Source organism: Pleurodeles waltl, chromosome 3_1, assembly GCF_031143425.1.
Source record: "Pleurodeles waltl isolate 20211129_DDA chromosome 3_1, aPleWal1.hap1.20221129, whole genome shotgun sequence".
Lineage (NCBI taxonomy): Eukaryota > Metazoa > Chordata > Amphibia > Caudata > Salamandridae > Pleurodeles > Pleurodeles waltl.
Genome location: NC_090440.1, coordinates 1,912,669 through 1,926,843, shown reverse-complemented (window position 1 = coordinate 1,926,843; position 14,175 = coordinate 1,912,669). Strand labels below are relative to the sequence as shown.

The 14,175-nt window shown below is 48.6% G+C and overlaps 1 protein-coding gene across 1 annotated transcript in view; it reads right to left on the bottom strand.

The window, feature by feature from the left end:
• Window positions 1-14,175, bottom strand: part of LOC138285943 (zinc finger protein Xfin-like) — a 664,541-nt gene that overhangs the window by 32,107 nt on the left and 618,259 nt on the right. Inside the window, exon 22 of the mRNA XM_069226463.1 lies at window positions 583-709. Coding sequence (XP_069082564.1) covers window positions 583-709 — 127 coding nt within the window. The remainder of the gene's footprint in view (window positions 1-582; window positions 710-14,175) is intronic.

The window sequence follows — 14,175 nt, the reverse complement described above, 5'->3', positions numbered from 1 at the left end:
ACAAACATCAACTTATTATAAAATTGTTGCAGGTGCAAATTATTTTGAAAAAAGTCCTTGTGCAACAAATTTGGCAGCATTCACACGGATTCACAAGGCCTAGGGCTGATGTATCTCTAAAGCGTTCAATGCCCCCAACCATTAATCTATATCCTGCCCACCAGGATGAAGAGATAGAACAGAAACAGACTGGTTCCCTTCGTTCCCGACAGAGTTGCTAAATATCTCGTACCAGTTGCCTGTGGAGACACCATGGTTCCATCTTCTCCCCTGTGGTCTGACCAGGGAACACATGTTCATCTACATCCTGACAATACTCAGCGCTAGTCAAAGGTTTACTTGGTCAATGGAAGAGGCTTCTTTGTGATAAGCATTATAACATTTACAATTGGAAACATTTATGTTTTCTGATTAATACTTTGAGATTCATATACAGTACAGAAGAAGGAACTACAGAAAGTAACTATTATTTGTGATTACAAATGCTTTAACTCAAATTAAAAACATGAAATGAGAGATATTTCACGGAGCATGGAGACAGAGCTCCCAATTCATACATTTCATACTCATTTGAGTCCTCACCTAGAGCACTGAAGGCCTGGTAGATTTCCTTCATCACAGTCCTGTACAGCTCCTTCTGCCAGTGGTACAACAGCTTCCACTCCTCTTCGGAGAAACACGCAGCTACATCCTGAAACTCCAACAGAGCCTGGAACAAAGTGTTTTACATCATACCTTAATGTACAGCATAAACACCAGTAGGATGTACACGGAGATGGGCATTTGTGTAAAACAGAACTTTACGCTACAACCAATCATTCTTAGGGGTTACCAGTATGAAAGATTGCGACTGCATTGTTTGGAAGGGCAACATGCCTTTATTACTCACATGGTTATTACACTCAGTAGCAAAGGTCACAACAATCTTGAAACCAATAAACATCAAACATAAAAAGCATGTTATGTAACACCTTGCTCTAGGGACAAACTGAGTCAAATTGGTATTATTCCGTTTATTGGGATTCCATAATAAAAGTGGAGCCACTTTTCTAATCTGAAGGTGGCGGGGTTACGCTCAAGGTAATATAATGTATCACAGCAAAGCAAGTCCATGACCATTTGCTACTCTCCCTGTTGTGCCAGCAGCAGAAAGGAAAGCACTGGGCTGCTCCACTGCTTTACTCGACCTCAAGAGCTGTGAGCTTATTACGAACTCTTCCTCAGTAGCTGTGTGCTCCTCCAGACTCATGCTCTACAGAGTGGGACTTCCCACACTCTCCCCCTTCCGTTAGGGGCCCGCGACTCTTCCCCAGGAGAAGTGTCCCCTCTAGAGTAAAGAGCTCTTATAAGAGAGATATCCATAGATGGGATCCTAACTGATATTATTTAAAAGTATTGAATGGTCAACATATTATTTTATTTTATTGCAAGGGCCACCAATAAGATTAAAAGTTAACCAAGGAGATTTTAGGAGCTGCTATTATTCCTACTTCTAAGGGCTCAACATGTTTCGACCAACTAAGCCCATACAGGTCTGTGGCCTTCTTCTGAACCAGAGATCCCTAGCACTGCTCTTAATGTAGAGTGTGTGTGTAATCTGTAGGTGTAAGGCAAAGGGACACATTGTGAAATACATTAGTTTCAGAAAAGGGGTAAGTAAACGTGCAGCTAAAGATGCCCCAAATTAAGGAATACAAGCCAAGATAATACTTTCATATTGATTGTAGGAAGCTGGCCTAGTGTGTGGTGGGTACTTAAGGTAGGTCCAGGTAGCCCCTCTTAGTGTAGTGTAGGCAGTGTCTAGAAGCCAGACTCTCTAGAGGTAGCTGTGGATGAGCAGCCAAGGCTTATCTAGGAGACGTGCAAAGCTCTTGCAATACCACTGTAGTCACACAGTACTCACATACATGAAAGAAAATACTCTGTGTCACAAAAATAAAGGTACTTTATTTTAGTGACAATACCAAAAAGTACTAGAGAGGCACCCCTCCAACAGGAGGTAAGTAACACACTGAATATGTACACTAGTTATCAGCAACAGGCATAGAAAATGATAGAAAACAGTGCAAATGCAAATAGACAATAGTGACCCTAGGGGGAGCCCAAACCATATACTAAACAAATGGAATGCGAACACAGGAACCCCACCTAGGTAAGTGGAATGTGTAGAAGGGAACTGGGGGTACTAGAAAACCCCAAAGGTGAGCACCACAGTGCCCCTTAGTGACCAGGAACAAAGGAGTAAATGACTATATTTTCCCCAAACCACCCAAAAGGAAGAATAAGAAGAAAGTGCAACACCTAGACAAGACTACAAGAAACCAGCGGTGGATTCCTGAAGAGGAAGACCTGTGGAGAGGGGACCAAGTCCAGAAGTCACAGAAGAGTCCAGTGGAGGCAGAAGCCACTACCCACCCAGCTGTGGATGCAGGAGTTGGTCGACGGTAGGACGAAGAAACTCAAGAATGCAGCCCTGGAGCCGGAGAAGAGTTCCTGGAGGATGCAGTCAAGTCCCTCGCCGGATGGATGGTTGCAGTCGGTCAGTGGCATGGGAAAGCCATCAACAAGCACTGGCAAAGGCAGAAGTTGCGGTGAAACAAAAGTGGGGCTGCCGGGGACCAGCAAGGTCCAGGAGGACTCAACCCACAGAGAGTCCACATAAGAAAAGGCAGCCCCAGAACAGACCCACTGGATGAGGAACCAGGAGTCGCAGAGGAGCCCATGAGCCCATGCAGCATTAATGGAGAAGGGTCCCACGCCGCAGGAGAAGAATGCAGAGGGCTGTGCATCGCTGGAAGGAGTGCTGGGGGCTGGGGCTACACAGAGCCTGAAGATCCCTTGGAGGAGATGCACACAAGCCTTGGAGGCTGCAAGAGACGCAGTGCACGGGAGTACTGTCCTGCGTGGGAAGCCAAAGGCTTACCTCCACCAAAGTTGGGCAGCTGGCAAAGAGGACCAAGAGGACTACTCCGGACCACCACCTGTGATGCTGGATCCACGCAGCTTAAGATGAAGAGGAGATCCACGCAGGTGGTCATTGCTTGCTGTAGGTGCCTGCAGTTGCAGGGAAATGACTCATTCACTCCAAGGGAGATTCCTTCTTCTTCTTGTGCAGGTTGAAGGGTTGCAGTATTTTGAGCATGCAAGGCTGGGGAAATGTTGCAAAGCTGGCAGGAGATGTGGAAACAAAGCTGCAGAAGTCTTTTTTGTTGTAGCAGCATTTGCTGGTTCCTTGGGGGGTCCAGTTGCGGTTCCAGTGGCCAGAGGTCGAAGCAGAGGTTGCAGAGGAGTCCTGCTGGAATCTTGCAAGCCAAATCTGAGGACCCACCCCACAGGAAAACCCTAAATAGCCCTGAAAGGGGGATTGGTCACCTAACCAGGTAAGCACCTATCAGGAGGGCGCTCTGACATCACCTGCCTGGCCTGGCTACTCAGATGCTCCCAGAGTTCCCTGCGAACCTTGGAAAGAAGATGGCAGGACCCAGGGACCCTCTGGAGGAGTTCTGTGCACCACTACTGGGGTGGTGATGGACAGGGGAGTGGTCACTCCCCTTTCCATTGTCCAGTTTCGTGCCAGAGCAGCGACTGGGGGCCCCTGAACCGGTGTGGACTGGTTTATGAACGGAGGGCACCAAATGTGCCTTTCAAAGCAAACCAGTGGCTGGGGGAGGCTACCCCTCCCCAGCCAGTCACACCTATTTCCAAAGGGAGATGGTGTTACTTCCCTCTCCCAAAGGAAATCCTTTGTTTTGCCTTCCTGGGCTTGATCAGATCAAGCAGCAAGAGATCATAAACCTGTCTGAGGGGTGGCAGCAGCTGGGCTGCCCAGAAAACCCTGTAAGACTGGTGGCAGCAATGCTGGGGGTCCTCTAAGGAGCCCCCATTGTGCATGGAATCATACTTCCAATACTTGCAACAGTTTTGGGGTATGATTCGAACATGTTTGATACCAAACATGCCCAGGTTCGGAGTTACCTCTATGTAGCTGGACATAGGTAGTGACCTATGTCCAGTACATGCATAAAATGGCGCCCCGCACTCACGAACTCCGGGAAAGTTTGCCTGGAGTTTGTGGGGGTACCTCTGCTAGTGCAGGGGTGCCCTCACACAAAGGTACTTTGCACCCTGCCCTCTGGGCTAGAAGGCCTGCCATAGGGGTGACCTATAGGTGACCTGGTGCATTGAAAAGTGGCAGTGAAAGGGTGCTTGCACCTTTTCACTCAGGCTGCAATGGCAGTCCGGCAGAACCCTTTACTTGGGCTCACTATGGGTGGCAAAATATATGCTGCAGCCCATAGGCATCCCATGGAACCCCAATGCCCTGGTTACCTAGGTACCATATACTAGGAACTTACATTGGGGGACCAGTATGCCAATTGTGGGGATAAAAAGTTACCGGCAACCGAATATAGAGGAGACAGCACAGTCACCGGGGTCCTGGTTAGCAGGATCCCAGTAAACACAAACACCCTGACAAACAGGCAAAAAGTGGGGGTAACCAAGCTAGAAAGAGGCCTCTTTCCTACATCCAGCGCATGCACTTTAAAATGGCTGCTCTGTTCACTCACTATGTCCCAGGTTTGTCAAGGACACAGTGGGGGCATATTGCTCATGCAGCCATGCCCTCATATACAATACATTGCACTCTGCCTTAGGGCTGAAAGGCCTGCCAGAGCAGTGACTTACCTATACTGCATGCAGTGTGGAGTGGACAGGGCACACAGGCAGTGTGCCATGTTGGGTTTTCACTTTAAGTTTGCATCAGGGAACTCAGCCTGCAATGGACCTGGATGCAGGGCCCTAGAGGGTGGTACAATTTGTGGCACAATTAGTGCTGCTGCCCTCAGGAGCCTATCCTTAGTACCGCCTGCCCTGGGCACCTAAGTACCATTGTACCATTTACTAGGGGTTTATGAGGGCAGCCAAAGGTGTCTCCAATTGTGCCAAGGCATCACAGCAGTTTAGGGAAAGAGCTCCAGCCCAGGAAACTGGTTAGAAGGGAGCCTGGGGAATATCAACTTCTAGGCTACAACATATATCAGGCAAAAAGTGGAGGCTAGCCATGACAAGAAGAGGCCTTTTATCACATTACCCTACCCCCACCCAAACAAAAGAGAAAGAACCTGGAGAGGCCATCTGCATTGGCATAGGCAGCCCCAAGTCTGTGTTCCACTTGAAAGTTCCACCCTCGGAAGCCCACCCACCCCCACGAACCACGCCCTCAACCTCAAAATCATCCTGGACTCCAAACTCAACATGGACCGCCAAGTCAACTCAGTTGCTTCCACCTGCTTCCGCACCCTCCGCAAGCATTCAAATGGATCCCCCTCGAACACCGAAAGACCGCCACACATGCCCTCATTGCCAGCAGACTGGACTACAGCAACGTGCTCTATGCCAGAATCAACAAGAAGCTCACCGCAAACTATAGAAAATACAGAACGCCGCCCCAGACTGGTCCTCTGCCTACCCCAACACTGTCACATCTCCAAACACCTGCGCACTCTACACCGGCTCCCCATAGAGAAAAGAATCACCTTCAAGATCCTCATCCATGCACACAAAGCCCTCCACAAAACCGGACCAGCCTACTTGAACAGGAGACTCAACTTCCACGTACCTCACAGGACCGTACGCTCAGCCCAGCTCTCTCTCGCCGAAGTATCCCACATCAGAAAAACAAGAACCGGGGTATGCTCCTTCTCCTACCTCGGCACAACAGCCTGGAATGCCCTACCCATCCACCTCAGACAGACTATACTCCTCAACTTCATGAAAAAGCTGAAGACATGGCTGTTTGAAAAAGATATTTGAAGAACCACCGCATTGATTGACGCTCCACCCCCCCACACCCCACGGGTGAGTAGCTGTGCTTAACAAACGCTGATTGATTAATTGATTGAAAGTTCATTCTATGTAGGGAAATGGACCACCTAAGCAGTTTGGGGTTTTCACCCTTCATCTGTTGTAGCCACCTGAGAGGCCTGTGGTTAGTCTGACCTATGAAGCGGGAGCCCAACAAGTATGGTCTCAGCTTTTTCAGGGCCCAAACCACAGCAAAGGCTTCCCTCCCTATGGCACTCCAATTTTGTTCCCTAGGAAGTAGTTTCTTGCGTATAAAAGCAACTGGCTGGTCATGGCCATCATAATCTTTCAGGGAAAGGACCGCTCCTATCCTCATTTCCGAAGTATCCGTTTGGACTATGAATTGCTTGGAGTAGACTGGTGCTTGTAGGACTAGAGCAGAGCACATAGCATTCTTTAGAGCGTCAAAGGCCTTTTGATAACTCACTGTCCAGTTAACCTTTTTGGGCATTTTCTTGGAGGTTAGTTCTGTGAGGGTGGCAACTATGGTGCCATAATCCTTCACAAATCTCCTATAGTACCCAGTCAAGCCAAAGAATGCCCTGATCTGTATCTGGGTTGTGGGAGAATTCCAAGCCAGAATGGTCTGGACCTTGGGTTGGAGGGGCTGCACTTGGCCTCCACCACCCATGTGGCCCTAGTAAACAATTTCCCCTGTCCTATCTGGCACTTACTGACCTTGATTGTGAGGCCTGTCTTCTGCAGAGCCTCAAGAACCTTCCCTAGATAGATCAGGTGATCCTGCCAGGTGGAACTATAGACAGCTGTATCATCCAAATAAGCTGCACTAAAAGATTAAAGTCCAGCACGGCCTTGGTTCAGCAACTACTGGAAGGTGGCAGGTGCATTCTTTAGTGCAGAGGGCATAATGCCCACTAGAAGTAGAAAATGCTGACCTCCCTTTTGCTCCTGTGGACAGACCTATCTGCCAGTACCCAGATGTCAGATCAAAGATACTCAGATATTTGACTGCCCCTAGTCTGTCTAAGGGTTCATCGGCTCTAGGAATTGTGTGTGCATCAGTTTTTGTCATAGACTTGAGGCCACTGTAATCCACACAAAACCTCATTTGCCTTTTCTCTGCTTTGGAGTGAGGTTTGGGGACTAAAACTACTGGGGTAGCCCAGGGGCTCGCAGAGGGTTCAATGACAACCAAATCCAGCATCTTTTTAACTTTTGCCTGAATACTCTCTATGACATGGCCTGACTGTCTACAAATCTTGTTCTTGACAGGCAAGCTGTCACCAGTGTCCACATAATGGGTAAACCAGTTTGTCTTTCCAGGGGTCAGAGAGAATAATTCAGCATAGTAGTTGAGGACTCATTAGAAATGGAGTCTCTAGTTGGCAGTTAGTTTGCACTCTGTCCAAATAGGGACCCTCACTCTAGTCAGGGAAAGGGAGATACCCAGCTCAGATAACCCCTGCTCACCCCCTTGGTAGCTTGGCACGAGCAATCAGGCTTATCTGAGAAGCAATGTGTAAAGCAGATGCACATAACACACAGTAATGCAGTGAAAACACTATAAAAGGACCTCACGCCAGTTTTAGAAAAATAGCCAATATTTATCTAGGTATAACAAGACCAAAATGAGAAAAATCCCACATACAGTAATAAAGATATGAGGTTTGCAAGAATTAACTTAAAAATACAGCTCCTTGAAGTTGATAGCTCCATCTGGGGCTATCACATCGTCGTGAACAACAAATCCAACAGTTCAGGCGGCTTCGACGTCGCAGGCCAACTACGGTGACGGGAAGACCCGCAAACAGTACCTTGGAAATGTAGGATGTCATGATCCTCACAATGAGATCCGGACTGCGGCGTCGCTGGTGTCTGTGACGGAGTTCGGTGCAGGGGTTGTCGGACCCTTGAAGTCACACGCGTTGCAGATTGAACTCCGGGCTGATGACAAAGTAGGGAGCGATGTCGTGGATGGCGTCGGGGCTGCAGTGTGAAGCGGGATGATGCAAAGTGCGGTGTCCACAGATCACAGTGTAGGCAGCAGCTTGGAGACAGCATCCTAAGATGTCGGTGAAAGCAGGACTGCGGTGTGAAGCTGGGCGGGGCGACGTGCGTTGTCTCCAGGTCACGGTGCAGGCAGCGTCATTGGTGTTGCTGAAGCGCTGTCGTCGGTCGGCCCAAGGCGGCGAGGCGGGCTCTGTGCAGCACCCACGAGTCGCCTTGCAGACAGGAACATCTGTTGACGATGCTGGAGTCGATGGGGCTGGTATCCGTGGACGGGACTGCGGTGCGGCACAGGACGGTGCAGGCAGCAGTTTTGGTGTCATGGTGGAGCTCCATCACCGGGCATGCCAAGGCTGAGGTATGAGCAAGGTGATGCAGAGTGCGGACCCACAGGTCATGGTGCAACCAGCGGCTCAGTGACGGCATTGGTGAGATCAGGGTTATGGTGCGACCTGGGGCACGGCTCAGTGTGGTGTTGTCAGGTCACAGTGAAGTCAGTGGCGCCGTTGACGGCGCCGCAGTGGTTTTTCTTCTGCTGCGGCACAAAACACACAGTTCTCAGTCCTGTAGGCAGATGAAGCTGAAGTCTTTCATATCCCTGAAACTTCCAACAGGAGGCAAGCTCTACTCCAAGCCCTTGGAGAAACTTCACAATCAGGATACACAGCAAAGGCAAAGGCAGAAGCAGTAACTGCACGCCAACCCAGCAAAGCACACACAGCAAAGGGGCATGACTCCCCCTACAGCTCCTCTCCTTGGCAGAGGTTCCTCTTGATTCAGATGTGTTATAAAAGTCTGAGGTTTTGGGCCCACTACTTATACCAGTTCTGGCCTTTGAAGTAGGCAAACTTCAAAGGAAAATCAATGTTGTTCACAAGATCCTCCCTCGCCCAGGCCTGGCCCCAAACACATTCCAGGGGGTCAGAGACTGCATTGTGTGAGGATTGGCGTAGCCTTTCAGGTGTAAGTGTCAGCTCCTCACTGTAGCCCAAAAGACTCATCAGGATATACAGGCTACACCCCAGCTCCCTTTATGTCACTGTCTAAAGGGCATTCACAACAGCCCAACTGTAAGTCTGACCCAGATGTGGAAAACAGAATGATTAAGCAAGAAAATGCCCAATTTCTAAAAGTGGCATTTTCAAACTGACAATCTAAAAACCAATTTTACTAAAATATGTATTTTTAAATTGTGAGTTCAGAGACCCCCAAACTCCACATCTGTATCTGCTCCCAATGGGGAACTGCACTTAAAAGATATTTAAAGGCAGTCCCAATGTTAACCAAGAGACAGATAGGCCTTGCAACAGTAAAAACTGAATTTGGAAGTATTTCACTGGCAGGCCATATACAACGCATCAGTACATCTCCTACCTTTAACATACACTGCACCCTGCCCCTGGGGCTACTTAGGGCCTACCTTAGGGGTGCCTTACATGTAGTAAAATGGAAGATTTGGGTCTGGCAAGTGGGCACACTTGCCAGGTTGAATTGGCAGTGAAAGATGGCACACACATACAGTGCAGTGGGAGGTCTGAGCCAGGTTTACAGGGCTACTCATGTGGGTGTCACAATCACTGCTGCATGCCCACTAGTAGAATTCGATTTAAAGGACTTGGGCACACATAGTGCAATTTACTAGGATCTTATTAGTAAAACAAATATAACAATCATGGATAAACCAATCACCAACACAATTTACATAGAGAGCACTTGGCCCTTAGCACTGATTCGTAGAGCTAAAGTCCACAGAGACTATAAACCAACAAAAACACATCAGACAAAATAGGAGGAAGAAGGCAAAATGTTTGGGGAATAACCATGCAAAAAGAGCCATCAGGACTTGTCTGAATCAGTTTGCTCTTGGTCTGTGAGGGTGTCTGAAAAAAACAAACTCTCCATCCACAGAACCATCTTGTGGGTTGCTGGAGAGGAGAGGCTCACTCTCATCCTTTTGTCCCTCATTTGTAACCATGAGCATGGTCACATCAGTTTGGTTATAGAAGGGATTTAGGCGGATGATATGTATAATTCTTTTTGGATTTTTGCAACTGCCTAGGTCAACTAAATAAGTGACCTAACCTTTTCTTCCAAGGATGGGATAGGGCCCAGACCATTTGTCCTGGAGGGCCCTTAAAACAACAGGCTCCAACACCTAAACTTTCTACCCTGGTTGCAACTCAACATTAGCAGCTTTCTAGTCATACCAGAGCTTTTGCAGTTCCTGGCTGGCCTGAATATTTTTGCTGGCTTTCTCCATGTACTCGGCCATCCTTGAATACAGACCAAGCATTTAGTCCACATTATCTTGCTTGGGCTCTTTGAGAGGCTTTTCCCAGCCTTCTCCGAACAGGGCACCCAAACAAAAGTTCAAATGGGGAGAAACCTACCCCCTTTTGCAGCACTTCCCTGTACGCAAACAGCAGGCAAGGAAGCAGGACATCCCATCTCCTTCTGAAATTCTCACAGTCTTCCAATCATTTTTTTTAAGGGTCTGGTTAAATCTTTCAACCAGCCCATTTGTTTGGGGATGGTATGGGGTGGTGAACTTATAAGTCGCCCCACATTTCTTCCACATGTGTTTTAAGTATGCAGAGCTGATGTTTGAACTCCAGTCTGATACTACCTCCTTAGGAACCCTCCCCTAGGTAAAACACTCTGGAGGGCTTTTGCAACTGCAGGAGCACTAATGGTCCTAAGGGGTATAGACCCTCCTCCCAATAAACCCTTTGGGTACCACTGACACTCTGTAAGTCTACCCTGGCAGCTTGCTACCTCAGGCATTCAAGAGTGGGGCAGGTCCTCTGCTGTGGGAAAGTAGCCTCTTTTTAGCATGGTTACCCCCACGTTTTGCCTGATTTCAGTAGGTTTTGACTGTGTTCACTGGGATCCTGCTAACCAGGACCCCAGTGACCGTGCTCTCTCCTTCTAAATTGGGTTGCTTAGACTTCACACACCACACATTTGGCATACTGCTGCCTCCATACAAGTCCCTAGTATATAGTACCCAGGGCATTGGGGCACCAGAGGTTCCCCATGGGCGGCAGCATGTATTATGCCATTCATGGGAGCCCATGTAAAGTGTCTGAATGCCTGCCATTGCAGCCTGCATTAAAAGGTGCATGCACCCTTTAACGTCAGGTCAGTGCACCAGGTTACTGTAAGTCACCTGTAGTGTGGACATTTTTATGTATCTTTTGCGCGTCAGCTTCAGGCGCTAGGCCCTTGTGCACTTTGCCCTGGATGTATTTTGTTCCTTTGCTTGCAGCATAGAGCCTCTGTGCACTTTGCTCGAAATACATTTTATTCAGCTTCGTACTGTTATTTTTCAAATAGCCAGTTCTACGGTCTTGTTTTATTTTTTATATCACACTGTTTAGCCTACTTCAGCACTGGAGTTCTCAATAACACATTCTTGCTTACTCCGTGCTTCAGTCAAGGATACAGTCTGGTACATTGCCGATAGACGTGGTAGGAGTTTAGTCTTTGGGTTACAACTTGCGTAGGGACGTTTTGTTACCACATCGACATGTTAGTTATAAAAACACTTCCCTGTCCTAACACAAGGGAGAGGGAGATTCCGACCAGGGAACCACAACTAGACGCTGACTGCCCTGTTGCACATGCTGAACCAGATCACAGGCCTTTGCTCAGGTATGAGGGTTGATGTCTTCCCAGGGAATCTGAAAGGCAAGCTTAGAGCTTAACATGCTGTGCTCGAAATAGAACTGACTCAGAGAGAAAGTAACCTATTAACACTATGATAGCGTTATTCTTATGTTTCATTCTCTTCGTGACTATTTCAATCCTACTGTGTTGTATGGTTCTGGTTATTGCGGCTCGCGCCTTAATATCTAAAATGCAGTCGTTTTATTAAAACAATCTATAAAACTTAAACTGCCTTTGTCATTTGTATATGAGATCATACTGTAAATGAGAGAGCTGGTTGGGATCTGAGTGACCACGACTTCCCTGAGAAGTTCTAAAGATGTAATGCGCTCGGCTGCCCAATCATCCCTTCCCCTTGGGAGAGATGGGGCACTGCTAGTTAGCCGGAGCAAAACCGGATTTAAGGTGGCAGAAGTCCTTCCAAGTGGGTAAGACTTAGTCCCCCACACCAGGAACGACCCTGCTACCTAGAAATCCAGTGGTCTCATTTAGGATAATGAGAGCCCACGCGAAACACCCACATAGTAGACCCTCCTAGCCCAGGGGGCAGGGTGCAGATACCGGTGTGTGAAGGCACCCTGCATGAGCAGAAGTGCCCCCACAAACTCCAGCTCCATTTCCTGGACTTCGTGGGTGCAGGGAAGTCATTTTACCCATGTACTGGACATAGGTCACTACCTATATCCCGCTACATAATGAACTTCGAGCCTGGGTATGTTTATTAAAAAACATGTTGGAATCACTGTAGGAAAGTACCATCTTGCCTGGCATGTTACCCCCATTTTTTTACTTGTGTGTCAGTTTGTTTCTGCCTGTCTCACTGGGATCCTGCTAGCCAGGACCCCATTGCTTATAGTTGTGGCCTGAATGTGTGTTCCCTGTGCAGTGCCTAACTGTGTTACTGCTAATCAGAACCTCAGTGCTGTCTCCGCCTTTAAAATTGTCACTGCAGGCTAGTGACCATTTTCATCGATTCTAATTGGCACATGGGAACACCCTTATAATTCCCAAGGATATGGTACCTAGGTACCCAGGGTATTGGGGTTCCAGGAGATCCCTATGGGCTGCAGCATTTCTTTTGCCACCCATAGGGAGCTCAGACCAATATTACACAGGACTGCCACTGCAGCCTGAGTGAAATAACGTCCACGTTATTTCACAGCCATTTTACATTGCACTTAAGTAACTTATAAGTCACATATATGTCTAACCCTCACTTAGTGAAGGTTAGGTGCAAAGTTATTAAGTGTGAGGGCACCCAGGCACTAGCCAAGGTGCCCCCACATAGTTCAGGGAAATTTCTCCGAACTTTGTGAGTGCGGGGACACCATTACACGCGTGCACGACATATAGGTCAATACCTATATGTAGCTTCACAATGGTAATTCCGAATATGGCCATGTAACATGTCTAAGATCATGGAATTGTCCCCCATGCCAAATCTGGTATTAGGGTGTCAATCCCATGTATCCCCGGTGCTCCAGCATGGACCCCAGGTACTGCCAAACCAACTCTCTGGGGTTTTCACTGCAGCTACCGCTGCTGCCAATCCACTGACAGGCTTCTGCCCTCCTGGGGTCTGGGCAGTCCAGTCCCAAGAAGGCAGAACAAAGGATTTCCTCTGGAAATAGGTGTTAAGGGCCTGAGAGGAGGAGCCTCTCCTGGCCTCTGGAAATGCTTTGAAGGGCACACATGGTGCCCACCTTGCATAAACCAGTCTACAATGGTTCAGGGAACCCCCAGCCCTGCTCTGATGCGAAACTGGACAGAGGGACAGGGGAGTGGTCACTCCCCTTTCATCACCACCCTTGGGGTGGTGCCCAGAGCTCCTCCAGTGTGTCCCAGACCTCTGCCATCTTGAATCCAGAGATGTGAGGGCACAACGGAGGCCTCTGAGTGGCCAGTGTCAGCACGATATGTCAGAGACCCCTACTGATAGGTGCTTACCTGACTGGGTGGCCAATCCCCCTCTGAGGGCTATTTAGGGTCTCTCCTGTGGGCTTCTCTTCAGATAATGAATGCAAGAGCTCACCAGAGTTCCTCTGCATCTCCCTCTTCGATTTCTGCCAGGGATCGACTGCCGACAGCTCCAGGACGCCTGCAAAACTGCAACAAAGTAGCAAGAAGACTACCAGCGACATTGTAGCACCTAATCCTGCCAGCTTTCTCGACTGTTTCCTGGTGGTGCATGCTCTGGGGGCTGTTTACCTTCACCCTGCACTAGAAGCCAAGAAGAAATCTCTTGTGGGTCGACGGAATCTTCCCCCACACAGGCACCAAACTTCTGCTTTACCGTCCCTCTGGGTCCCCTCTCATCGTGACGAGCGTAGTCCCTGGAACACAGGTGCTGGATCCAAGTGACCCCGACAGTCCAGTGGTCCATCTGTCCAAATTTGGTGGAGGTAAGTCCTTGCCTCCACTCGACAGACAGTAATCCTGCGTACTGCGTGAACTGCAGCTGCTAGGGCTTCTGTGAACTTCTGCAAGGAGTCCTTCGTGCACAGCACAGCCCGTCCTACACTGCTCAACTCGCTGAGTTGACCACCGGCTTCGTGGGACCCTCCTTTGTAGTGTTGAGACAACCGCCATGCTCAGTTTTCTTGAACCCGTGTTCAAGTACTTCTGCGGGTGCTGCCTTCTTCTGCATGGGCTCTCTGTGTTGCTGAGGGCCCC